Genomic DNA, 26,348 nt, shown 5'->3' on the forward strand with positions numbered 1-26,348 from the left:
CTTAACTGTCAACCCGACACAGCCTGGAATAACCTGGGAAAGGGGTCTCAGGGAAGGACTGTTTAGATCAGGGTGGCTTCTGGGCATGTCTGTGGGATAATTTTGATATGTTAATCAAGCAGGAAGCCCCACCCACTGTGGGTAGTGCATGGGATTGTGGGATTGTTAAAGAGTAGAAAACCAGCCAGGCAGTGGTGGTGCACACTGTTAACGCCAGCACTTAGGAGGCCAGCCTGGTGGATAGCCTGGACTACGCAGAGAAACCTTGCCTCAAAAACCAAAAAGAAAAAAAGAAAAGAGTAAAAAAGCAAACTGAGCACTAGCATGCATCATTCATTCATTCATTCATTCATTGTCCTCTGCTCCTGACTGTGGAGCAGCAGGACAGGCGGCTCCAAGTGCCTGCCATCTTTCCTGGAATTCTAAGGTAAATGGGCCCTTTCTTCCTTACGTCACTTCTGCTGAGGTTATTCTACCACAGCAACAAGAATCAAAAGGGAGACAGGGTAGCTAACTCGCAGCCTCACACCCGCACACTAGGATCCTAGGACCCAGCTCTTTACATTCCTGACCAAGGTGGCCACGCAAGGGGAGGGGCACACATCTTCCACCTCTGCCCTAGCACTTGCAATGCATGTCTGATGAGCTGTTTAGATCCCTGGCATCTATGTGGAAATCTGGGACACAATGGCAGGGATCTATAATTCTAGCACTGGCTAGGAGCAGACAGAATCGTCCAGAAGCTCCTGGGCCAGTAGGCTCGGTGTATGCACTGCAATGGCAAGAAATGGACCCTACTTCAACAAGGTGAAAGGTGGAAAAGACTTCAGGAAGCTGTCCTCTGACCTCCACGTGAGTGTACATACCATGGCACACGTGCATCCGCACTTACACACACAATTTTTATTTTTTTTTTATTTTTTTTTAAATATTTATTTATTTGTTATGTATACAATATTCTGTCTGTGTGTATGTTTGCAGGCCGAAGAGGGCACCAGACCCCATTACAGATGGTTGTGAGCCACCATGTGGTTGCTGGGAATTGAACTCAGGACCTTTGGAAGAGCAGGCAATGCTCTTAACCTCTGAGCCATCTCTCCAGCCCTACACACACAATTTTTAAAACAGTCAACAGCCAGGCACAATGGTGTGCACTTATAACCAGCAGAGGGGTCTTGACTAGGAAAATGCCTCTGGAAGACTGGCCAATGGGCAAGTCTGTGGGACGTTTTCTTGATTACTGATTGATGTAGGGAACCCAGTTGACTGGGGAACAGTACCTCCCTGGGCAGATCATATATAAAAAAGCAAACTGAGGGAGCAGCGAGCAACATTCCTCCGTGACTACTGCTTCAGTTCCGGCCTCCAGATTCCTGGATCCCTGCCAGGAGCTCCCATGGAGCTCTCCATTCACGATGGGCTGTAAACGAAAATAAACCCTTTCTGCTCCAAGTGGCTTCGGTCATGGTGTTTGCCACAGCAGCAGATAGGAATTGAAAACAGTGAGCTTCAAGTCAGAGAGACCTTGTCTCAAAAAATGAGGTACATTACTCATGAGGAATTACACTCAAAAATATCCTCTGATCTTCACATGCATATATATGCATTTTGTGCAATATTTAACTATGGAAGGATGTGTTACATTTATTTAAGTGGAGGAATATTGCTTTAATCATGTAAGATGTATTAATTTGTTCATGTTGCATTTGTTCAATTATGTAAAGATGTGTTATTGTTTTACTTCGCCTGCCTAAGGCACCTGAACAGCCAATAGCTAGGAAGCAGAGGAATAGGCAGGGCAGGCTGGCAGTGAGACTAAGAGAAGGCAGAAGAGATGGGAGGAGAAAAAGAAGGAGACGCCTGGGGCCAGTCAGGCAGTTGCCAACCAACCCAGACATGGAATAGGACATACAGAACGAAAGGCAAAAAGCCCCAAGATAACACGTAGATGAAGAGAAACAGGTTAAATAAAGTTTTAAGAACTAGTGGAACAAGCATAAGCTAAGGCAAGCGTCCATAAATAATATTAAATCCCCATGTCTTTATCTGGGAGCTGGCTGGTAGCCCAAAAGAAAGCCTGCTACACATGCACACACACACCACATGCCCGCACACCCACATGAGCACGAAGCATGCATACACACAGAACATTTAACTTCGCAGAGAAGGCAGACAGCTAGGACCCAGCTGACGCTGCAGTAGCCATTCTGCCTGGAGCCTCTCTGAAGACCTCGAGCTGCCTACCCTCCCTGCTTTTCACCATTCATCTTCACTGCCATCAGCAAGGCTCTCGGCATGCAGCTGAGCCGCCAGAGTGGAGTCCTTGGGAGACCCTGGGGCATTCACTTCTATGTGGCCGTCCTCTCCATCACAGTGGGTTCCGGCCAGAGCCATGCCCTCTGTGCTGCCATCCACATCCACTGGCGGACAGGGACACCCAGGAGAGGGAGGGTACCCCCAGGGCAGAGGACAAGTTTGCTCCTTGGAGCTATCCCCTGGCACTGTCTTGACTCTCCCTCACAGGCCAGGGCCGCTGATGGTCAGTAGTACTGTCAGAAATACAGCAGCTGATGTGGGAAACCTACAAGACTTCATGGAGAAAAATCTTGATTCACGGCGCTCTCAAACCCACCTGCTGAGGGCTGGAGTGATGGCTCAGTGGTTGAGAGCACTGGCTGCTCTTTGAGAGGTCCTGAGCTCAGTTCCCAGCACCCACATAGTGGCTCACAGCCATCTTTAACTAGTCTCATGGGATCAGATAACCTCTTCTGATAAACAGACAAAACATCCATATACATAAAAAATAAATCTTACAAACAAACAAACAAAATGCCTCTGGGCTTACCTCCTCCAGAGCTGCAGGGACTATGCCCATCTACACAGGACTACCCCAAACCAGTTCACCTACTCAGAGCTTGCCTTGGAAGCTCCTGGACTACTCTGAACACGCTATCCTGCGGAACATCACCCCTTCCTCTCTGTCTCCATGAACACTCCACAGGGACTGACAACATTTTCAATCTCACTACCAGTCAGGACACTCACAGTAACCGGTCCTCCAAAGGCTCTGGATGAATATCTGTAGGGAGCTGCTTTCTCCACTGGGGCTAGCAGTGCAAGGTCAGGGAGGGAGAAGCAGCTGGGCGGCAACGTGGTGACACTGGCCATAACTACCCCAAGTGGCATAGCTGCCTGAAGGACCATCAGGGACAGAGTTGGGGTTCTTCTGCCCAGCTCAAGAGGAATATTTCCCAACAGCCAATATTAAACTCAGCCCACCCGAGCCACCACACCACTTACCACCTTCGTGTCCGACTGGCTTTCCACTCAGCTGTGCCCATGACTTTGGTCCACCTGGCACTGAATTTGTGTTCTAAGAGAAAGGAAACAAGGAGAGCAGCTCAGCTAATCTGCTGTGCACCTGAGCGCCTCGGAATGCGGCACTCAGAGCTGCAGCAGAGCTTGCTGGCAGAGCACTGGCCTGGCACTCGTGGGCCCTGAGCTTCATTTTAGACTCAGACCTCACACAGACGTCTACTCTTGGGGCTCTCAGCAGTCCCAGGCAGAGCCGGGAGCTTGGGACCCAGAGCGGCACAGCCGATAAACAAGCACAGAAGACTCAACCCACACCGCCCTCACGCCGAACTCTGCAAACATTGCCAGGCTGTCCCGTGCCCACACAGAGCTGAGTTGTCTTGCTCCATTCCCAATTTCAGCACGTATGTCAATCTGCCAGTGATAGCTGAGGAACATACCCGACCATGTGATAGCTGGTGGCCTCCCTCTTCTACCCATCCACACTTGCCTGCCTCAGCCTTGGCCCTACTATAGTATAGCAGCCTTTGCTGAAAGTTCGTAAGGCTAGCAACTGGTGGATCAAGTAAAATCCCACCATGCCTCTGAAAGGGTCTGGTCAGAATCCAGATGGGATTCGAGAATAAGCGACACAGACATAGTGATGGGCCTTACCCACTGCTCCCATGCAGAAAATGTCTGCCTATGTCTGCAAGCCCCGAGCACCACCAACAAGGGCTTCACTGGGTACTGTGTCGAGTCTGCAAAGGTCTCCTGAGTACATAGGACATACCCAAAGGGTAGTAGGGTATGCAGCTGTGCCTGGATGGCCTCTTGTAAGCAGAGGGGCACACCAGGGCTGGTGCCAACTGGAACCACACACCTCCCCCCATGTCTATAGCTCCAGTCCTTACTAGGAACATTAATGGAGGGATGCCAATAATGCTGATGATTTCTATTTCAAAAGCAGTGGACTGTAACTCTCAAGGCCTTTTAAAAGTACTAAGTCACACGGTGTATCTCTTCCTTCCCCTTAAGTTACAGAGAGAACCCCAGAGCACCAAAGAAGAGTTGAGTGCTAGATGGAATGACCTGTGTGGGACAGGCTCCCTCCTCCACTGGCCAAAACTGTCTGATCCCACACCCTTCTTAGAGAGGTGCTGGACCCTCTCCAGGCTCCAGAGGCAGGGCTAGGGCACAAATGTGTTTACCAAGCTCTACATGGCTAAGTCTGAAGCGCCAGGAGTCATAATCCCACTTGACTTTAAATCTGGAAAAGAAAAGAAATACAACTTCCACACTGTGACTTCACAGGCCCGAGGGATTGCAGTCAGTGTGTATGGAATCTGATGGAAACAGTGCGGGAGGGGACGGGGTCCTGGAGGAGCCACAGGCTCCCCTGACACACACCCTTCCAGTCACAGCAGGCGACAGCCATACACAGTGAGGGTGACACCACAGCATGGTGGCAAAAGCATCCTAACAAAAGCAAGGCAGAGGCAGACAGATCTGGTGAGCCTGAGACCAGCCTGCTCTACATGGCCAGTTCCAGGCCAGCCAGGGCTACGTAGTAAGACCTTCTCTCCAAGTGGGGCAGCATGGCCAGCTGGTTGTATTTTCAAACTCACCCGACAACGGGGCATTTCTGCAGCCTGACACTTCCTGAATCCTCATAACACTAATGTCCACAGAGCACATTGGGAGGCACTGAGCCAGCCTGGAGTCAGCCCAAGTGACCTGCTCATGACAAATCAATCTGCACCCAAGCAAGCAAACGCCTGTGCTCAGCTCTGGGTCTCTGTCCTTTCCCAAGCAGCACCCAGCAGGACTCAGCAGGGCCCCGATGGGCAGGGTTCCCAGCACTTACCTCCTGACTGATTGACTGTGTCGGTTTCTGCAAATTGGAGACAGATTTCTGCAAACCCGGCTGCGGCTGCGACTCCGGCGGCTGAGAGGCTGTCACACTGGAACTAGAAGAGGGCAGGATGCAGGGTGGGGTCAGACGCCACACAGGGCATCTGCTGCCACAGCAGTGACTCTCCATGTTCTGGGCTGACACAATGACACTGCCCAGGACACGGGGCAGTCTGCTGCTGCTTCTGACAGTTGTCAAATGAACTTGAAGCAACAGATCTACCAATGGAGAAACTGAGTCACCGGTGTGGGGGGCCTGAGTTCCTGACTAAGTTGCCCTGCTTTGAGACTCAATGGACTTCTAACATGCTTCAGTACATTAAAAAAAAAAAAGCATGCTCTCAGTAAAAGAAAATTTGTAAACATCAAAAACATCAATAAGACACTACCATCTCATTCTCCAGACATAAACTCCAATTCCCACAGATTTTCCTATACATGTTAAAATTTTTAACACATGACAGCCCTGTGTATGATTCAGCTTTTCTACACACATAAGCTACCTTTAATGATGACTAACTGCAGTTGTATGGGCCATAAGTTAATCAGTTTCTGCTCCTCATTCTCACTGCCACAAACGTTTTATACATGCAGGTCTTTGAGCACTCTCTGCTAGCAGTCATACAACATATGGATGACGCTGTCGGAGTCAAAAGCTATCACCAGGTGTCTTCCATGCAGGCTGCAGTGTGCACCCCCCTGTCTGAGAGGAAATTGTCAGTGTGGAGCCTTCCACTCCGCCTCAGCACCTTGAACGTGGCAGCCTCGGGCATGGTAGCTGCCCACTTGGTGACGAGCAGTGATTGCCAGGGATCCACAGACACACTGCTCCAAGTTCACCTGACCACAGTCACGAGAATGACAAAATGAAGGCCACTGGTCCTCCTCTCACACCACCTTCTAACCTAAAACAGAAGCTTCCAGGTAGTGGCACCTCTGTGTCCCCAAATCTAGGCTCCAAGTCCTCCCATAGAAGACAAGACCAGACCAAGGCAATGGGGTAGCCTTCTCCCCAGCAGGTGGCCTTCACCAGGGTGTCTGGCACTGCCTCTGTCACTGCTTGAGACTGCAGAGGAGGGGGCGGCACTTTCTGGCCTCTTCTCTCTGCAGCTTTTGGAAGCAGAGGCACCATGGCTCCCGCTGAACTGAGCCACATCGGCTTCATCACAGAGCTGGTGGACGACAACAGCTGGCATGTGCCATGCCCTCTGTGCCAAGTTGTTATCCCGTGGGTGTGCCACAGTGCCCTGGTGGCCATCCCTGGAGCTAGGGACTAGTCCCCCTTGAAGGCAGGACCCTGGGGCTCAGAAATGAACTAATCCCAAGTCCCAACAAATCAGAACTGGTCTGACCAGAAACAGCGCGAAAGTCCAATCTGAAGATTGGGTTCTACCTGACAATCAACAGCACACCTCACAAACTGTCTGCAAAATATTGTTTTGTTTGAAACAGGGTCTCTCCATTTAGCCCTGGCTGACCTAGAATTCACTATGTAGACCAGGTTGGCCACAAACTCACAGAGATCTGCCTGTCTCTATTCCCTGAGCGCTGTGCACCACCATCCCTGGCTGCAAACTTAGACAGCTCAGGACCCACTTCACACACTTCCATAGCATGTCCGGGGGCTACGTGGTTCCCTCACACTCCACCTCCTTTTGCCACACTGCAGCGACAGCTTTCCCAGAGTTTCCAGGGCTATTTCTAGCACAAGCTTGAAAGATGGGGGACTGGAGGGCACACTGCATGCTGGGCACTCTCACTCACTGTGGGGTTCCCTATGTCAGCATGCAGGGACCACAGCAGATGCAAGGGGCCAGGGTGGGGGAAGCCAGACTGTCTTGGGTCTTGGTTTTCACACTCAGCAGGAGGTTTTTGCCTCTGGAGCCCCTCCCCGGACGAGAGGAAGAGATCAAGACACGCAGAGGCTCAAGATCAAAGGCGGCTCATCATCTGAGGGCTCGTGCCGCCCAAGTGCCTTTGCTGTCTCTAGAGACACGCGACTCAGGACTTGAGTCTCCTAAGGCTACAGCTGCCAAGCTACATTCTCCCAACATGGAGCACACAGGGCCCCAGCCCCAACCTAGTGGCTCTCTGGGGACAGTCGGAATCGCTGCCCACAATCCCTTGTGGGGGTATGGTTATCTAGAGAAATGCTACTAATCAGCTCGAAGGCCCAGCCAAACAAAGGCAAGGAACAAAGTGCACATAGTCAAAGGGAAGCCTGGCCGTGCGTCTTACTCCCAGCTCCTCCTCTTCCTACAGAGCATAAGATGGGACACATACCCACCCCCTGCACCTCCTGGTCATCATCCTGCTACTCACCTCTTTGGGTCTTGCTGGTCCTGCTTGTTGGCCCATCCTGTCCCGTCCTTGGGTACTATCACGATGTTGGGGTCGTTTCCTTTGTTTTCAGACTTCAGGCTTGGCAGGTTTGCAGGCGGTGGCATACGCCGGGCTGTGGCAACTTTCCCGAGACTCTGTAAGCCATGTCTAGGAATAACTGCAAGGAAGAGTACACGGGACAGAACACACACCTCACAGGAGGAAAGAGGCCAATTCGCACCTCTGCTCAGATTCCAAGTGAGAAAGACAAAGCCGACAAAGTGCCTGGCAGTCGCTCTGGGCCCTGCCAGTTCCTCCCCAGATTACAGAGACAAAGAGCCACTGAACTGCATAGGTTCTCTCATTCTACCGTGGCAGGAGGCAGCTGGGGGAGCTCATGCCAGAGTGACCACCCCTGCACCAGACGATGGCCTGGCTCCAACCCAAGAACCCCCCAAGAAGGCCTGGAGGGTAGCAACAAGTCCAACATGAACTTGTTCCACCAGGTTCCACAAATCAGAACCAGGAAACTAAGAGGGAAAGGCCGCTGTCATTCTACCCAGCAGCCCCGCTGACTGCCTGCAGGGACAGCTGCCTGGCCAGGCCTTCCTTACCTGAGGATCTGGCCGCGCCTACTGATCTGCCTTTATACTTGTCAAACAGGCTGAGAGTCGAGTACTTGCTTTTCCCATCCTTGCCCTGGGTTATTTGCCCCAAACGATCGGACATTGCGATGAAATGTCATCTAGTAAGGAAATTTTCTCGGCACCGCTCCCGATTTGCCTTTGGAATGAAAAAGAGGGGGTCAGCACCAGTCTTCCAGCTCAGAGGGGCGACTCCTACAGCGATCAGGGACATTCTGGATGTAAAGACACTCTAGGACTGTCCCAAGGAAAATACTCTCAGCATCTACCCACAGATGCTCGCCCCAGGTGGCTGGCTCTGCAGATAGCCTGGGCTACCCCACCCCATTAATGACCTGCTGATGAGACAAGCTGGAATCTACTGCCATGGCCATACTATAAATAGATCTTGACACACTCGGTCGCTCTCCAAGTCAAGGACAACTCTCCACGACAGAAAACAATACTCCTGACTTCTAGCTCACAGGAAAGGCTAGTAAATGAGATGAATGGGGGTGCATAGCCCACCTGAGCCACAGGTGCCACATCAGGGGAGCAAACCCCATCAAGAGAAAGTGACCTCGGAGCCGGGTAGAAGAAAGAGCAGCACCTGGTGAAGACTAGCCATGCACCAGGGCAAGACGCAGGTGAGAAACTGCATGGGCAACTCCTCTCCACTCAGACAAAGCCTCGAGGACAGGGGAGCAGCTTCCACCCTTTCCTTGTCTCTTAGCAGGCTCCTCATCTCTTGTTAATTCATTGTTTCTAGCACTAAGTGCTCCTCCAGGATTCGTGAGCTCTGTGTTCATCGAAACTGAAACCAAGACTGAGCACCTTCTGCTCCACACTCAGTCTTGCCTAGAGATGCTGAACCTGCAGCCTGTGCAAGAGACCATGGCTTCCTAACACTGAAAGCACTATAATCGTGGACATATCCTTAATGGCCCCACAGGATGACTGGGAGGCCATGTATAGTGAGGTCTGCTACTCTGTGATTCTGTCCTGAAGCTACTCAGGCTAGGAGAACTCATCAGTGTATCTGGGAGGTATTTTGTATCCAATAAGATGATGTTTAAGATAGATGTCTACAACGTGACCTTAGAACATAAAGCACGGGGAGCAACAATCAATTGCAACAGGCACAAAAAACAAAAGTCGAGACACAGACACTGACATCACATCTGTGAAGACAGAGCTCGTCTCCCCCAACACATACATCAAAGGCACAGGCGTCAGCTCTGGCATAAACCAGGTTTTACCACCCTTTTTTCCATTAGCCAACGCTGACTATTCCTGAGACTGCTGCAGGAGTGGGGGCACACAGTGTGTGCCAGGAAAAGCCCGTAAGAAATGCAGAGGGGAGTCACAGCATCTGCTGAACAAGTCTCAAGGCCTGATGCCCAGAACCCACTCTGGAGTTGTTCTCTGACCTCCACATGCACACCATGGTACCTGTGCGCACACACAAATCAATCTGAATTTAAAAAGTGCAAAGCGAGCGTGGTACTCATGTGTAGGGACATCCCTCTCGCCATCTTGGCACTTTTTCCCTCTGGGAAAGACGGTCCTTTCTCTCATCACAGCCACCCTTCCTCATTCACATCCTAGCCCACAGCTATGAAGAGGCCCTGGCATACCAGGATGTTTGACTCAGTACAAGGAGTGTCACACCCATTCATAGCCAAACCCACGTATCAACTTAGACAACACATGGCCAAAAACTTCCCATGCTCACTGCCCAAGATCAGTGAGAACCCTCAGCTCCGTGTCCTGCCCAGGATTAGCTTTACACCTCAGGAGCAATGAGCAGCCATGACCATGAGGGGAGCTGACCCACAGGTGCCTTCTTGTCTTTGTTGTTGGATCCCCCTCCTCTAAACCTTTATGGATGAGTCTGCTCTGCCCCAATAACAGCACCCTTCCCTCAGGATAGACCACAAGTCCCTATAAAAGAGGACCTGGATCTAAGCCACTTCAGAGTAACCAGAACGTCACAGGACCTCAAGTCTATGTTGACCCAAAGTTCTTCATTAATGGGAAATGCATATCAATACTGCTATGAGACACCCTCTCACCCCAGTCACAATCACTAATTACCGAAAAGAAAGAAGAAAAAACCCACGAATGTTGGAGATGGTGCAGAGAAGCAGCTGCTGCATGTTCTGGGGGCACCAAGGAAGAATGCAGATGGTCACCACGCATAGCTGGAGTGCTCAGCGGTGCCACTCCCAAGTACAAGGCATCGGTGCTGAGGGCAGTGCGTGGCGATCAGGCAGCCTACCAGGGTCTTGTGGACAGACAGACAAAGTGTACATGCACCATTATCCAGCCATAGATAAAATGAAACTGTCATTTGCAGCACTGCGGACAGAAGTGGAGGTCACTGTGTCAAGTGTGGAGACTCAGATGACAAAGGACAAATTTCACATGTGGTAACTTACACATGGAAGCAAGCTGTGCTTGCCACCATGACTGACAACAGCCTGAGTTCTGCTCCCAGAATCCTCAAGGAGAAGGAACCAACTCCCACAATTTATCCTCTGAATCCACATATTCCCCACACAATGCATGTGGAAAATAATGTGCAAAATAAACACATAAAAATTTTTAAAAGTTGATTATGCTGGGCGGTGGTGGTATATGCCTTTAATCCCAGCACTCACGAGGCAGAGACGGGGATCTCACTGAGTAAAGGGAAGTCTGGTCTACAGAGAGAGTTCCAGGACAGCCAAAACTACACAGAGAAACCCTGTCTCAGAAACAAAATAAATAAACAAATATATAAAAGTTGACCTCAAAGAAACAGACAGAAAAGCAGTGTCTACCAGAGTCTGGGAGGGAGGAGGGAAAAAGAAACTTAATAGTCTGGAATGAGGCAGGAGAGCCAGGGTGAACAATTAATGGGGTATTTCAAAACAGCAGGCAGAGGATATGGAGTGTTCCTACCCAAACAAACAGCAATTTCTGTAGTGACATGTGCTGGCCACTCTGATCTAACAGTCATGCACTGCACACGTACTGAGATGTCATACCACATTCCAGAACAAGACAGCTGCCTTGCCAAGCAAGGCTCACTGGTTACAATCACTGACCGCTCTTACAGAGGACCCAGGTTTGAATCCCAGCACCAGATCCAGGAAATCCAACAGCCTTTTCAGGACTCCATGGGCACCAAGCACACACACAGTACACATACAGCATATAAACAAAACACTCACACCTAAGAAGAAAACTTAAACAGTGCATTTCCTTATCGACTGACAGGACCTAGGTAGTAGACACTTTTATCAACTCAAACTGATAATTTGAAATAAGAGATGACCTGGGTAGAAGGTCCAACCCAGCCAGGTATCCGTGAAGCTGCATGCTGGAATCCCCACAATGCAGAGGCTGAAGCCGGAGACTGAGGCTTCAGGGTCTACCTGGTCAACCTCAAGATCCTGCCACTACAGACAAAAACAAACCCGGGTGATAGCCAAGTGGTTAAGAGTGCTCACTGTTCTTACAGATGACCCAGTCAGGTCCCAGCACTGCCTGGTGCCTTACAACCACCACCTCCAGGTCTCCAGGGGCACCTGCACACGTGCAATGCACACAAACACACGTGCACACACACGTACACAGAAATAACTGGAACTGTTATTTAAAAAAAAAAAGACCAGCATGTGACAGAAGACTGACCCTGAACCCTTGGGATGGTCATATGATGGGACCTGTACCCTGCCTCATAGGGTAGCTTCCAAAATGAAACGGGGACAAGAAATAACCTATTTGGGTACACTCAGGCTAAAAATGGTAGATTTTTGGTTTTTCATAACATTTGTTTTAAGGAAATGTAAATACCACCAGGTATGGCGCACACCTTTAATCCCAGCACTCAGGAGGCAGAGACAGGTCTGTGAGTTCGAGGCCAGCCTGGTCTGCAAAGTGAGTTTCTGGACAGCCAGGGCTACATAAACAGAGAAACCGTCTCGGGGGGGGGGGGGGGGGGGGGAAGAGGAAAGAAACAAAGGAAAGAGAGAAAGAAAGAAAAGTAACACCAAGGGCAGGGTGGAGGTGGAGTAGGGAGCGGTCACAGGACACAGCAAGATGGATTACAAACAGGGACTGTGTGCAGGTGTGCAAGTTAGTTCAGTGCTGTGTGTCCGTCAGCCGAGAGTCCTTGTGCCCACAGCCTGGTGGCATGCAGCCGGCATGATGTGAGAAGCCCCGTGGGGTCACGAAGAGTCCCGCAACAGGAGCGGAGGCTCAGAGAGCTGGAAAGACAGGAAGGGAGGGTGACAAACAGCACACAGGCCTCCAAAGGCTGGAAGAGGACAGGAAGTGCATTCTGCCCCAGAGCCTCCAGCAGCCCGGCTTTAGCCCTGGGAGACACAGCTCAGGTTTCTAAACATCAGAGCCAGAAGAGCAGAAATCTGTGTTTCAAACCACTCAGTATATATAGTAAGATACCACACAAACGGAAGCTGGTACACGCATGTGCTCATGCTACCATACACCCAACACAAGGCGAACCCTGGAACACAATAAAGGACAAGCTAGACACAACCCCATCTCACAGTCAGCTTAGAGGGACGCGCCAGGCTCTAGCCTTGATACAAGGACACACGCTGAATGGCAACCACACTTCTGTGGTCCCTGACCACAACTGTCTCTGGTCACTGAGAATGACCAGTGACAGCCTGTTCAGGCACCTCCTTCCCCGCCACACAGCGTGCAGGGCTAGACTGAGCACCATTAGCTTAAAAGTTTTTGTTTTGTTTTGTTTTGTTTGCTGTTTTGTTTTTTCGAGATAGGGTTTCTCTGGAGCTTTTGGAGGCTGTCCTGGAACTCACGCTGTAGATCAGGCTGGCCTCGAACTCATGGAGATCCTCCTGTTTCTGCCTCCCGAGTGCTGGGATTAAAGGTGTGCCCACCACTGCCCAGCATAATCTGGTGAATTCTTAATTAAAAACTGAGACTGTAGTGAGACCCTGTCTCCAAAATAAAAAAAGAAGATAAGGGGAAAAAAACAGAAACAGAAGGAACACTGGAAAGACGTGAACGAGGCCTTTGCAGTCGCTCTAATGAGAGTGTAGCTGGCTGCACTCCAAAGCGTTTGTTTCTTTATTTCTGGTTTTTCCAGGCAGGGTTCTTTGTACAGCCCTGGCTGTCCTAGAAGTAGCTCTGTAGACCTGGCTGGCCTCGAACCCACAGATCCACTTGAGTGCTGGGATTAAAAGCAAGCACCACCACTACCCTGTAAATACTTTTGTGTCAGAGGACCAAGTTGCTCGCACCATGTGGAATCCAGGAACTGAACTCAGGTCTTCAGGCTGGACAACAAGTGACTAGGCCCAGGGCAAAGAGGCAGGGACGACATACCCTCAGCATGCCTACCTGATAGCCCTGAAGCTAAGAGGCTAAGAGTCACCCATCCCACCCGAGGAGTCCCAGACCAAAAGCCAGGCCCGCTCTTGAGAAGTTAAGTATCTGGGAGGCGATGGTCTGTCTCCAACTGCTTCTTGAACTGTGTGTTCCCAGACAATTCAGCCACTCAAAAGCACTGTGTACCTGCAATATCCCGAGCGTGGGAAGGGAGGTGCCTGAGTAGGCTCAACACAGGGAACACCAGGGCTGCACCAGCGCAGCGAAGCAGGGTGGAGTGTGGTCCAGCTCACTGAATTCTGCACCTGTTGGCCACTCCGTTGGTATCGCCAGACTTCAGTCACCTCACTGCCGAACAACTAACTGGTCAAGAACACTCAAGTGCAGGCCAACTGTAGCCAAGTACAGCCATGTGACTCTTTGTGTCAAACCAGCCATCTCTTCCCACAGGAAGGGGAGGGAAGAGTTGCTATGGAAACGCCCCAGGGAAGGGAAGGGCCTGGCACACATTCCGGCAACAATCCCAGGTGAAGACCACACAAGTGGCAGGTGGTCAGCCCAGCACACAGCACCAGAGGAATTCCCACTCGGAGTCAGGTTACACCTGGTTCTTTTATTTATAGTTTACAGCCCCTGCTCAGAGCACTCAAGGTCTTTCAGTCAGCTATAACCCACTGAACACAACTCCAGAAGGAAACTGTAGCCATTAGAATCCCCCCAAATTACTTATCTTTCCCCCAAAAGCCTGTGGTATTTGGGTCCTGGCCCAGCCTGCACCCACCTGGCTCTCCTGCCTGCCAGCTGGTTTTCACGGTCCAGGCCAGAAGCACTGGCTATGAGTGGGCTTTTAATCGGCTCCAGATAGCTGCCCATCTTCTCCTCATCCGCACACACTTCCACCCTCCCCCAGCCTGAGGGCCAGGATGGCAGGAAGCAAGCCTGGGCAGGCACTGCCTGTCAATCAGAAAGCTGCTGAGGCCTGCTGGGCAGGTCAGGGCCCAGTGCCCCACAACCTGACTCACACCTGGGTCTGTGGGACAGGACTGGCCCAGATCCTCCGGAGCCTGGCTGGGAGTGTGGCCCAGCCTGGCTCCCAGCCACAGCTGTCTGCTGCCGTCTGTTCCTTTGTGTAGGTGACAAGCTCTTTTTATCTCCAAACAAAATCTAATCTGGAACTTCAATACCACAGGGGAAACTGGAAGAAACTGCAGGTGCTTTGCCCAGCCTGTGACCCTCCTGTCCCACAGCAGCCACCTCAGGCCCTTCTAAAGGGCCCAGATGCTCTGTGCAAAGAGCAAAGGCTGCTTTTAGCCAGATGAAGGGGGAAAAATCCTCATGAAGACAGCTATAAAGAAAGAACTAGTAAGGACAAGCCATTTAGAAATCTAAGTAAGTATGCACACTTTGGCACGTGATCTAAAGATAGCAGAGGCCCAGGCTGGGCTGGAACAAAAGCCAACAAAGACACTGACACCCAGGCCACGCCTCTCCAGACAGGGCCCGCCTGTCCAGCAGGTTTCGGCTGTCTGTCCTTCACAGGGTCCGGCTCCCGACACACTATTTCATCAAAAGCCATTTCCGGGTAACAGGATTAATTTCACTCCGCATCTGGGTATGAGCCAGCGTCAGATGACCAGCCAGGCAATCTGGGATGGGTGGGGAGAAGTGACAGCTGGGCACTCGGGCTGATCATGGCAGTCGTGGGCATTCCTGAGCACCGGGCGCCCCCCTAGGCACTCGGACTTTATACAACACCCTTTTTAGAAGACACCCATGTCAGCCTGTTTGACAGAGGAGAGCATTCACGTTCAGTTGTCAGGACAGAGATATCTTGTCAAAGGTCAAAGAGTCAAGGGCACAGACACAAGGCTGCGGCAGATGGATTCTGACAGCCGTCACCCCAGGCACTGCACTGGCCGCTTGCAAGGTGACAGCACTAGATGAGGAACCCCAAAACAGAGCTCTAATTCACACCCTGACTTCATAGGCCAGGCTTTCCTCAGGGAAAGCCCCTTCTTTTCACGGCCTCCATGATGCTAGTACCGTCTACGGCCTGCCTTCTCAGTCTTCACCCTCAGGACCCGAGAACAGCATTACCCACAGTGAGGAAGGACCTCTGCCAGCTCAGAGCACAGTGGCCGCCTGGAGAAGCCATACATAGAGTGCAGCCAAGGCCATGGCTGAGAGACACCCATAGAAAAAGGAGGGAGACAGGCTCTGTATGGAAGGGGTGGGGGGTGGTCATCACCAGACAAGATGGCAAAACCATGACCTGCCCAGAAAGAGAGCAGGTAAACAAACAATCAGGAAACACCTACAGGGACCAGGAACACAGCCATTAAGATTCCTCAGCAGGGTCAGCAAGCTGGCTAGGCATGGGGCATGGTCATGAGGCGTGCTGCCAGGCCTGCTGTGCTGGTCTGAACGAGAAATGTCCCTATAGGTTCACACAGTTAAACAAAGCAGGGCCTGAAGATGGTACTTCTAGGCTAGTGGTTCTCAACCTGTGGGTCATGACCCTTTGGGGGGTCACACATCAGATATTTACATTACAATTCAAAACAGCAGCAAAATTACAGCTACGGAATAACAACAAAATAATTTTGTGCTTGCGGTCACAACACAAGAAGCTGTATTAAAGGGTTGCAGCAAAAAATAAATTAAAAAATCAATTTAAAAAATGCCAGGTGGTGGCACATGCCTGCAATTCTAGCACTCGGAAGGCAGAGGCAGGAAGATCTCTTTGAGTTTGAGACCAGTCTGGTCTACAGAGCGAGTTCCAAGACAGCCAAGCCTTCACAGAGAAACCCTGTCTTGAACAAACAAACAAAGATTCCATTGTTTATTTCAAACACTTCAATGCTCCAGACCCTGGACCACTTGGCGCAGTGGAACACAGACACATTGAGCAGCCATCTGGTACGCCAACAGCAGGAAGTCCGCTAACTTCTTATATACAAGGCCAGACAACAAGTAACATTCAGCGGTGACGATGAACTGCTTGGCCCCGCCCAGTGCATCACCATGGCGTGTAAGTATCGCAAAACAAAAATAACACACACAGGGAGCAAAAAAATTCTCATTCACAAAAGCAGGTGCTAGACTGAACACAGGGCTAGGGCGTTCTGCCCTCTGGTGTACAGGTGAAACAGGGAAATGAAGATGAACCCAAGACAGAAGGCTCGACAGATACACTGGATGGGCCAGTCTCATTGTGTTGTCTCTAGGGCCTCACTCGGCAAGAGCAAGACCCCAGCATCCTCCATACTTCTGGCATCAGAGGCTCTCTATACAGCATTAGAAAGGCAGGAATGAGAGAGCGATCCCTCAGCAGCCGAGTGCACACTGCTCTTAAAAAGGACTGGAACTCAATTCCCAGCAGTCATGGCAGGTGGTTCACAACCACCTCTGACTCCAGTTCTGGGGGAGCTAACCCTCTGCAGGCCTCTATAGGCACCTGTGCTCATGTGCAAACCCTCAAAACCCACACACAAACACACACAGACATACACTTAATTTAAAAAATAAAATTGGGAGCCCGGCGGTGGTGGTGCATCCTTTAATCCCAGCGCTCGGAAGGCAGAGGCGGGCAGATCTCTGTGAGTTCGAGGCCTGGCTGGTGTACAGAGCAAGATTCAAGACTCAGGACATCTGGAGCTGCAAAGAAACACTGTCTCAAAGGGAAAAAAAAAGCTTCAAAATAAACGTGAGGAAACAGGTCTATCTGGGGAGTCTAATGAGCCAGGATTTATTACAGAGATATCAGATACCACAGAGAACGCCAAGCCCAAAGACGCACCAAAAACTAAAAAAAGAAAGGAAGCCTCTTTCCAGGCCCAATCCTCCTGCACTTAGTTCACAAGTCTTTTCCGCATGCCTGACCACACATCGATCTCCATTCCTGATCCTCAGGCCCTTCCTCCATCAGGACCACAGTGCGGATAGCAGCTAGCTCATGCTGAGAGCTGCCCACTCACCTTCCGGGCCATCGGCCCACTGACTACACAACAGTGCCTAAACTTCTCCCCAGTCACATTTGTGAAACACAGGGTTTGCAACCTGCCTCCACCCCACACCCGATTCCTCAGAGAGTAAATAAAGGATGAAAGGGTCAGAGGATAGCTGAGTGACAGAAGACCTGCCTAGGCAACACAAGGCTGGATGCTGAGCAGCACAGCACACACGCAAACACACGCAAACACACACACACACACACGTTTGTTTTAAGGAACAAATGAGCTGGGTGTGGTGATCTACAAAGCCCAGCACTAAGGCTGAAGCAAGAGGATGTAGAGTTTCAGGCCAACCTTGGGCTACACAGAGCATAAATACCACACACAAGCCAGGTCTCACTCTCCGTGGGTTCTAGATGCACAGCAGAAGCCAAGACTGGTTTGTCTGGACTGCAGCACCCACCCTGCAGACTTCTCAGCAGCTCTCTCCAGACTCTTGTGTAGCCAGAGGCCTCAATTTCCAACCTTGGGGCTCCTGCCTGTGCTGGGTAGACTTGCTCCAGCTACTCGCAGCCCTGTCCTCCATAACCAGGAACCTGTCCCCACACTCACGTACACCTTCAGAAATCATGAGACGCAGGTTGAGATTGCACAGCCCCTATGAGCCCTCGGAAGCCTGTGTGCTGTAATTCTCCGGCGTCCCTTGAGATCAGCGGTCCACCGTGACTGCATCTTAAACACCATCAAACTGCCCCAGTTTCAAGGCTCCTACATTAGGGGAATATGGACAATAAGCATGGATGCTCTCCGGGCTATGCCTGGGTTTCTTTCCATAACATCGTTTTGGTGGTTTTTTTTTTTTTTACTAACAAATAAAACTCACACTTGATAAAGCTTTAAATTTTCCATGCATGCATGTGGGTGTCCTTAGCACTCACATAAAAAGCCAAGCATGGCTGTACATGCCTGTAATTCCAGGACCAGGAACTCCCTAACAAGCCAACCTAACCCAAATGACTAGCTTCTGTTTCCATGAGACCCTGACTCAAGGCCCTAAGGCAGAGAGTGACAGAAGATTGTTTTTTTAGCCCTGTACACAGCACAGGTGCCCACACAATTGCATGCATGCACCACACAAATACATAACAGACACAGACACAAACACTTAATCCCAGGAAGCCACTCCCAGGCACATGGCCTCATCTCTCACCTCCAGGCAACGCCGCTTGGATTCTCAGGGACCCTCCCATGATGTCAATGACCTGCTTCCAGCTACTACTCTCTGGTCTACTATGGTTTGGGTTACTGGCTGGCTGTAGTGCAGCGGCAGAGTGCTTGCCCAGAACATACAAGACCCTAAGTTCCATTCTCAGTACAGAAAAAATAAAATAAAATAAAATAAAAATCCAAGGAACTGGGCAGTGGTGGCACACGCCTTTAATACTAGCACTCGGGAGGCAGAGGCAAGTGGATCTCTGTGAGTTCAAGACCAGCCTGGTCTACAAAGTGAGTTCCAGGACAGCCAAAACTGTTACAAAGAGAAACCCTGCCTCAAATCACAAACACAAATAATTTCTGAGAAAAGAAAGCCATCACCCATAAAGCTCACCAAGCATTGCACCCAAGTTCTAAACAAATTTGCGCTGTGTGCGCGCATGCGCGTGCAGGGACGGGGAAATTGGAGAAACACTAGGCGGCTGCCATCCGGCCAGCTGCAGCTGTCCAGAGCGGCCCAGCTGTGACTGTTTACACCGAGAGCCTCTCTGTGGATGACGTCACCCAGAGCAAGCTGGAGTTTGGGCAGCCAGGAATGAGGTTTGTGGGCCTCGGGCAGGAAGCAACTTTCTCTAGCCTGTCCAGTCACTGCTTCCTCAGTTCAACCCAACCCAGCATGGAGGGCAGAGCCTAGGAGTGCTCCCATGATCCCCCAGGAACAGCCTGGCTGCTCTGCTAACTCCCACCTCACGGAGGTGAAGTGGGGGCCCTGGCAGGGGACAAATCCCCTGCAAAGGCTTCTTTGCCAGGGATATGGGAACAGATGGCGACTTCAGAGTCAGTGGCCAGGTGACATGCCAACACCCCAAATGAACACAGAGCCTGTGCTACAGAAGACTGCTATGCCACCTAGGGCTCTCCTTTTATGAGGAGACTGTTACAGCGACTTCCTTCTGGGACCAGAATGCTCATTCTGGGACCAGAATGCTCAGCGGCAGGAGATCCTCTCCAGTCAGAGCCAGGACTGACCGGAGGGGAAACGCAGAGGAGGCATCAGAGAGAGAATCTCACAGAGGCACTCCAACGTCTGTGTCATCTACACGCGCGCACACATCTAAAGAACGGCCACTCTTCTGCGGGACTCCGAAAAACACCATCCAGATCCCCAGGGGCGTTCTGCTCAAGGATCACATACTCTTCTAGAACCCTCCAAAATGAGAATGAGTAAAGAACCTGAAATTGAGGGGCAACTCTGGCGACAGCTACACAGTGAGGGCTGCAAAGGGGACTGTCTTATTACTCTCAGAAGGAGCACCCCAGGGTGTCAGGAAGTGATGACCACCTCTGAAAGGAAGAGGACCAAACAAGTGTGTCAGCCAGATTCCCCACTGGGTAGACAGGCTAAGAAAGGCCAAAGGACACGGGTCTGGACAGAGTGCTAAGCAAAAAAAGGAAGCTAAGTACCAGGAGGACCTGTGTCCTGTGTCCTCTCCCCATGTCCCAGCAATGCAGGAGTCCGCCCCAGCAAAATGATCACCCTCTCCCTCTCCCTCAAGTGTGAAGAAAGAAACCATAAAATTCAAAATTAAAAAAAAATTTTTTGAGAAAAATCCCAGAGTTAAGAAATCAGAGACGAATGAAGGGCACAGAAAGAACACACGATGCATATAAAATCCCAGATGTTAGGAGAAAGGTAAGAACTGTTTTCTCAGTCTGTCTCCACCCACTAGCCCCCTTAGAATGAAAGGAAGCAGTGAGTCCCAGCCTGGTGTGGAAACCAGCCTGGGTGGGGGGATGGGCTGGGGTCCTGGACTGAATGAGAAAGAGAAAGTGAGCTGAGCGGCAGAGCCCACCTCCCTCTGAGCCCCGGCTGGGAGGCACTGACCGTCACACTCCTGCCTCGCACCCCCCCCTCCACGGCCCACCCTTGAACTCATCCTGCAGCAGCACTGGGGAGGTGACGAACCCAACAGTCAGCAGATGTTATGGAAATGGATGGGAGGAAAAAACACCTTCCAGACTCATACGCGAGGCCCATAGGTTCCTTCACCCCCTCATGAGCAGGGTACCCTCTAGCCAAACACCAGCCAACATCACCAAGCCAAGTTTCTGTCCAGTCCGCCACCAACGGACTCAGTCCTAGGTTCTAGTGACAAATCAGAGCGCTAAGTCACCAAGGGCAGAAGCACTGGGCCAGTGAACCCCACTGCGGCCACTGGACTTAACCTTTCTCAGGTGAAAAACATCCTCACTGTCTAAGATGCCGGAGTCTCTGAAAATGACACACATATAGGATCTAGAAAACACGGCTCAAAAGACAAAGTCAGGCTCCAGGGTGACAGCCACAGCACACCTGGCAAGACAGCAGCAGCGCTGCAGGGAAAGAGCCCCAGCCAAGACCAGGACAGGGGCTCCAGGGTGCAAATGCCACTGGGTAGCAAAGCCTTGCCACCATCCCACCTCCCGGCCGAGGATGGCACTATAGGGGATGGCAGAACCTTTACGAAGTGGGGCTTAACAGCTGTCTTCAGATCAAATGAGCCACGCCCGCAAAGGACTGTGGAGCCCTAGTCTCCCCATCCTTCTTTTAAGACAGGATCTCTAAACATCCCTGGCTGTCCTGGAACTCACTATGTAGACCAAGCTGGTTTCAAACTCAGAGATCCGCCTGCCTCTGCCTCCCACCTTCCCAGTGGGATTAAAGGTGTGTGCCACCATGCCCAGGTTTCCCCTCTCTCTTCACTCCCTGGCAGGGAAGGAGTGGAGAGTCACACACTCCCAGCAACAGTGCAGGTTCATCACAGGGTCATGGACAAGGTCATGGACTGGAGGTTGAAAAACTGCAGGCCAAAATAAGGCTTTCTCCTTGTTATGTAACTCCCCACAGGTATGTTACAGTCCAGGGAGCAGGCCAGCACACGGGCAGAGGCAGATTATCTGAAGGCGTGCCGTCTGTTTCTAGACTCCTTCCCATCAGCTCGTCGGCCTGTCCCTTTTGCCTGTATGTCAACACCCGCATTACTGTCGCTTTGGTGAAATCTTTATATCTGGTGAGACAGTGCCTCAGCTACTTTCTTCAGGAATGCCCTGATTATTCTTGGCTTTTTCCATTTTTAAAGAAATTTGAGAAATCGCTTTGTCTATTTCCAAACAAATGTCAACAGAAGAAAAGCCTGCTGGGATTGTCCCTGGAATTACATGAATCTAGAGATCAGTTTAGGCAGAAATTACACCCTTAAAGGACCCACAAGCTGGTAAGCATGTGAGGTCACGACAGCTCGACACTGCCGGCACTGCGCTAACCAAGCCACGCCTGGAAAGGCACCTGCACCACCGCCATACAACCCTGCCTGTGACTGACATGTCACACACACACACACACACACACACACACACACACATCCGAGACTGTAGAAACCTCGTGATCTGGAGCAGCTAAACGGAAATAGGCCAGATGCCCATCGCTGCTACAGCGGGCAAGCACTGTATTCACAGAACCAAACCTAATCAGCAGCGAGAACAAATAAATACAAAGCTACATGGATGAAACCCACAAAGGTGGGGAACAATCCACACACAGAAAAGTAACTGACGTGAACCTAAATATGCAGAGCAATGTAAAGATAGAAGTCATACACACACAAGAAAAAAATATACTTAAGTTTCCATAGCTTGGTACAGAGCCCACTCAAAATGGTACAAGAGAAAACAGCTCAGAAAGCAGAGCAGACATGTTCAGACAGGAGCCCTCGCAGATTCAAAGGAAAGTCCCAAATTCAGAAAAGCAAATAAAATCTCCAACCACAGAGCCTAAAATAACAAAACAGAAGCCAGGTATGACGCCCATGCCTATCTATGATCCTAGCACTAAGGAGGCTGAGGCAGCAGGATTGCTATTAGTTCCAGGCCACTCTGGGCTACAAGAAAGACCTGTCTAAATAAATAAGGAAAAACAGAAGAATGTCTCAGTCAGGCGGTGGTGGCGCACACCTTTAGTCCCAGCACAGAGAGGCAGAAGCAGGTGGATCTCTTGAGTCTGAGGCCAGCCTGGTCTACAGAGTTCCAGGATAGCCAGGGCTACACAGAAAAACCCTGTTTAGGAAAACAAAAATTTTTAAAAAGCCCAGGCTGCTCCCACCAGGGAGCCGGTCTGTCTCAACCACTCCTAGGCTCACTGCTGTAAGAGCCTCTATCTGCTGCCCTGGGAAACTGTTTCTTAGATGACTAGAGATCATTAGGAGATGACTCCAGTTGTAAGATAATTTAGTAACTTTCTACATCTACAGAATAAAAGTTGAAGCCAGGACTGGGGTGTGGCTCAGGGATAGATTGCTTACCGAACATGCAGGATACCAGACCTGAGTTCAAACCTGATAGCGAAAATAAAAAAACTTTTGTGGCTTTAAAAATTTTTTTTTTTCCAGACAGCTATAGTGATGGTATGCACACTAACCCCAGCATTCAGGAGACAGAGGCAGGCAATCTCTGTGAGTTCCTGGCCAGGCTGGTCTACAGAGCAAGTTCCAGACCAGCGACGGACATACATTGAGATCCTGTCTCAAAAGACATAATTTTTATTAAGCTTTATCTATTTATTATCTATTTATTATTATTGGTGTGTGTGCTCGTATGTGTGCCAAAGGACAACCAGTGGGAATGGGCTCTCTTCCGAAACCCACCGCTGGGCTCCTGGACAGCACGGGAGCAATCAGCATCGACACCTTACACACTTGGACCAGTACTTGTGTACCATCTGACATCCCTATGAACCACAATTTGTTTGTTTATTGGTTTTTTGGGATGGGTTGTCTGTGCAGGCCTGGCCATCCTGCAATTTGCCCTGTAGACCAGGCTGGCCTCAGACTCCAGGGTGTTGGGATTGCCCGCCTAGCAGTGAACCACGTTTTTAAACTTGTGTTCACAGTACTGAAGAAGGCAGGAGAGGGTAGGGAGTGGCAAAGCAAAGCACAGTCCACTTCAAACTGAGGCAGAAGCCGGCAATGGTGACTGCCACGAGACGCCCCAAAGGGTCGGATGCAGAGGCACACACCTATAATCTCAGCACTGTAGAGGCGGACCCAAGAACTGCTTTGAGTTTGAATCCAGCCAGGGTTCTACAGTGAGATTAAAAAATAAAAAAAAAAAATCCCTAAGGAAACTCCTCTCAACAGGCCGTTCTGAGCTCCGTCTAACTTGAGTGAAGTCCCACCTACCAGGCTGGCTGAACACTTCTGACTGCACAGGGCAGCTCAAAGGGCTGTGGAGGTGGCTGTCCTCAGAGCCAAGGTGGCAGTGCCCAAACAGCCCCTACAAGGTCTCCCTTCTCCTTAAGGAAAAAAAAGGTAAAATTCTGAAGATGGGGAGGGGGAAAAGGGTTGAGTTAGTCTCACTGATCCCCAAAGGGTTACATAAGGAACTCACACAGTGGGCTCCCCAACAGACAAGACCAGGTCAGAAGGAACAAGGATGGAGAAAATTCACAATAAGGGCCAGCCATTCCCCAAGGGTGCTGATGGGTTCAGCAAACTATGAGCCCTGATATACCTGATCCTACTTATTAACATGAAATACCACAGTCAGGGATGGAGAGGTGGCTCAGCGGGCGAGAACAGGTATTGCTCTTGCAGAGGACCAGGTTTGAGTCTCAGCACCCACAAGGCAGCTCACAACTTTCTGTAACACCAGTCCCAGAACAAACCAACAACACCTTCTGGCCTCCTTGGGTTCTGCATGCACATGATACACAGGCTTAAATGCAGGCAAGGTACATATACAAAAACAAAAATAAACAGCTTGGAAGACAGAGGCAGGTGGACCTCTGTGAGTTCAAGGCCAGCCTGGTCTATGGAGCAAGTTCTAGGACAGCCAGAGCTGTTACACTGAGAAACCCTGTCTCAAAACAAACAAACAAACAAAAAAAAACCACAGCCAGGTTTGGTGACCCGTGCCTTTATTCCCAGCATTGGGGAGGCCGAGGCACATCTCTGAGTTCAAGCCCAGCCTGGTCTACAGAGTTTCAGAACAGCCAGGGCTACAAAGAGAAACCCTGTCTTGGAAGAGTGGGAAAAAAGGGAAAAATATCCCATCGTTGGCTCTTCCATGTTTATCCCACAAACAGAACTCCCCATCACAGCCGCCTGAACCAAAAAGGTCTTATACTAACCAGTCTACATCGGAGACTCAGCCCTCCCTGTTCCATTCCCTGGGCCTTGAATGTCAGCAACAAATGGCGAGCTCTGAGATCTCAGGAGTGCAGAACCCATCAGCTAATTAAATCTACTTTGTTCCCACTTCGCCAGCCCAGCACCATGATTCACCCAGGATGCAGAGCAGCACAGCAGCCTCTTCCCAAGGGAGCCACGTCTGAAAGGCATTCTGCATGCAGGCAGGCAGGAGCATGCCAGGTGTCACGGGCACAGAACAGCCTCGTTGGGGGTTGTTCTCAGGACAGGACTCCTCTGGATGTGAGGAAGACCAGCAGGGAGGAAGCGATGACTTTCACTTTCTACTTCCCATGTTATACAGGTGCTTAGATTTTTGTCACAAGCCTTGTGTTGGGGGCATCAGTGTTTTGAAGTACAAAATGCAGAACCCAGGCCATATAACACCGTTAGGTGACCCGGTTTCCACCCCTGCCAGTGCAATCACTCTGCACCCGTGCAGTGCAATGAGGCAGCTGCATCCTCACAGAGCAGCAGAGAAACTGAGTCTCCCAGAACTAACAGGCCCTGTGTTCACAGCCTACTGCAGGTGGGCAAAAAGGCGAGAAGGACTGGCTGGCTAGCTGCTGAGCCCCGGTACAGCCAGAGCCGGGGGCCTCAGAACCGCCTTCACTTCCTCTCCAAGAGAAAAAGACCCCACCAAGAGGCCAGCCAGTGGTCAAACACCCTTTCTGGCTGGAAAAGACGATGACAGTGGAATTCTTGGAGATGTGAGTGGCAGAAAGAGCCCAGGGCACCTGCTTCCCAGGAAGGCAAATGCTGGTTAAGGGGTCTGAGCCCTGGGGGAAAAGGTGTGGGTGGCTGTTGGATCCGGGTCTAAGCACAATTAGAAGCCTCAGCATCTAGTAAACAGATGAGTCCCAAGTGTGCAGCCTGCCTACTCCAAACCCCTGGGCCCTCCTTGAGTGCTGAGTTCAGGGCCATTAATAGCTCTGTTTATTGAGAGCCCGCTTGCCTCGTGCCAGGTGCCTTATAAACACCTAGGTACGTGACCTTCCACATCCTCTCCTCCAGTGTGGAAGGGAGGAAGGAGCTGCTGCAGCATTCTAGAGCAAGCAGAGCAGAGCAAAAAGATCAAGCAACCAGGCGCAGGTCAGCAGCTTAAAGTATTCTGGACTTGAAGGTAGTGGACCCCAAAGTAGATCTTGCACCCACCACAGAGGACACAGGCGGATGCAGGCCATGCCTCTCCTCCATTAAACCCCTGGGTCTGAGTTCACAGAAGCAGCTTGCAGAGATGACAGACAGCACTGACATCTGAAAGGCCTCCTCTGGGCACGCGGGAGCCCAGTTCCTAACCCCCCACACTGCCCCGGGCCTCACCAGATCTGCTTCTTCAGTCACTCTATGCTTTAGGTGTGGTAAAGTCACAACCATGTCAAGAGCGTCCTCAGTTTCCTAATGAATCAAAGGTCAACCTAAGCAACACAAGACCCTGT

General features: G+C 50.8%; 1 protein-coding gene across 8 annotated transcripts in view; it reads right to left on the reverse strand.

Moving 5' to 3' along the window:
* Prrc2b (proline rich coiled-coil 2B) overlaps nucleotides 1–26,348 on the reverse strand; it is an 81,745-nt gene that overhangs the window by 45,905 nt on the left and 9,492 nt on the right. For all 8 annotated transcript variants that reach the window (XM_085681372.2, XM_085681371.2, XM_085681374.2 and 5 more), the window contains exons 2-5: nucleotides 8,145–8,313; nucleotides 7,531–7,708; nucleotides 5,162–5,264; nucleotides 3,301–3,373 (exon numbers count right to left, since the gene is read on the reverse strand). In XM_085681372.2, coding sequence (XP_085537498.1) covers nucleotides 3,301–3,373; nucleotides 5,162–5,264; nucleotides 7,531–7,708; nucleotides 8,145–8,259 — 469 coding nt within the window. In that variant the 5' untranslated portion in view covers nucleotides 8,260–8,313. The remainder of the gene's footprint in view (nucleotides 1–3,300; nucleotides 3,374–5,161; nucleotides 5,265–7,530; nucleotides 7,709–8,144; nucleotides 8,314–26,348) is intronic.

Source organism: Myodes glareolus, chromosome 21 (assembly GCF_982192425.1).
Source record: "Myodes glareolus chromosome 21, mMyoGla1.1, whole genome shotgun sequence".
In the NCBI taxonomy this organism is placed as follows: domain Eukaryota; kingdom Metazoa; phylum Chordata; class Mammalia; order Rodentia; family Cricetidae; genus Myodes; species Myodes glareolus.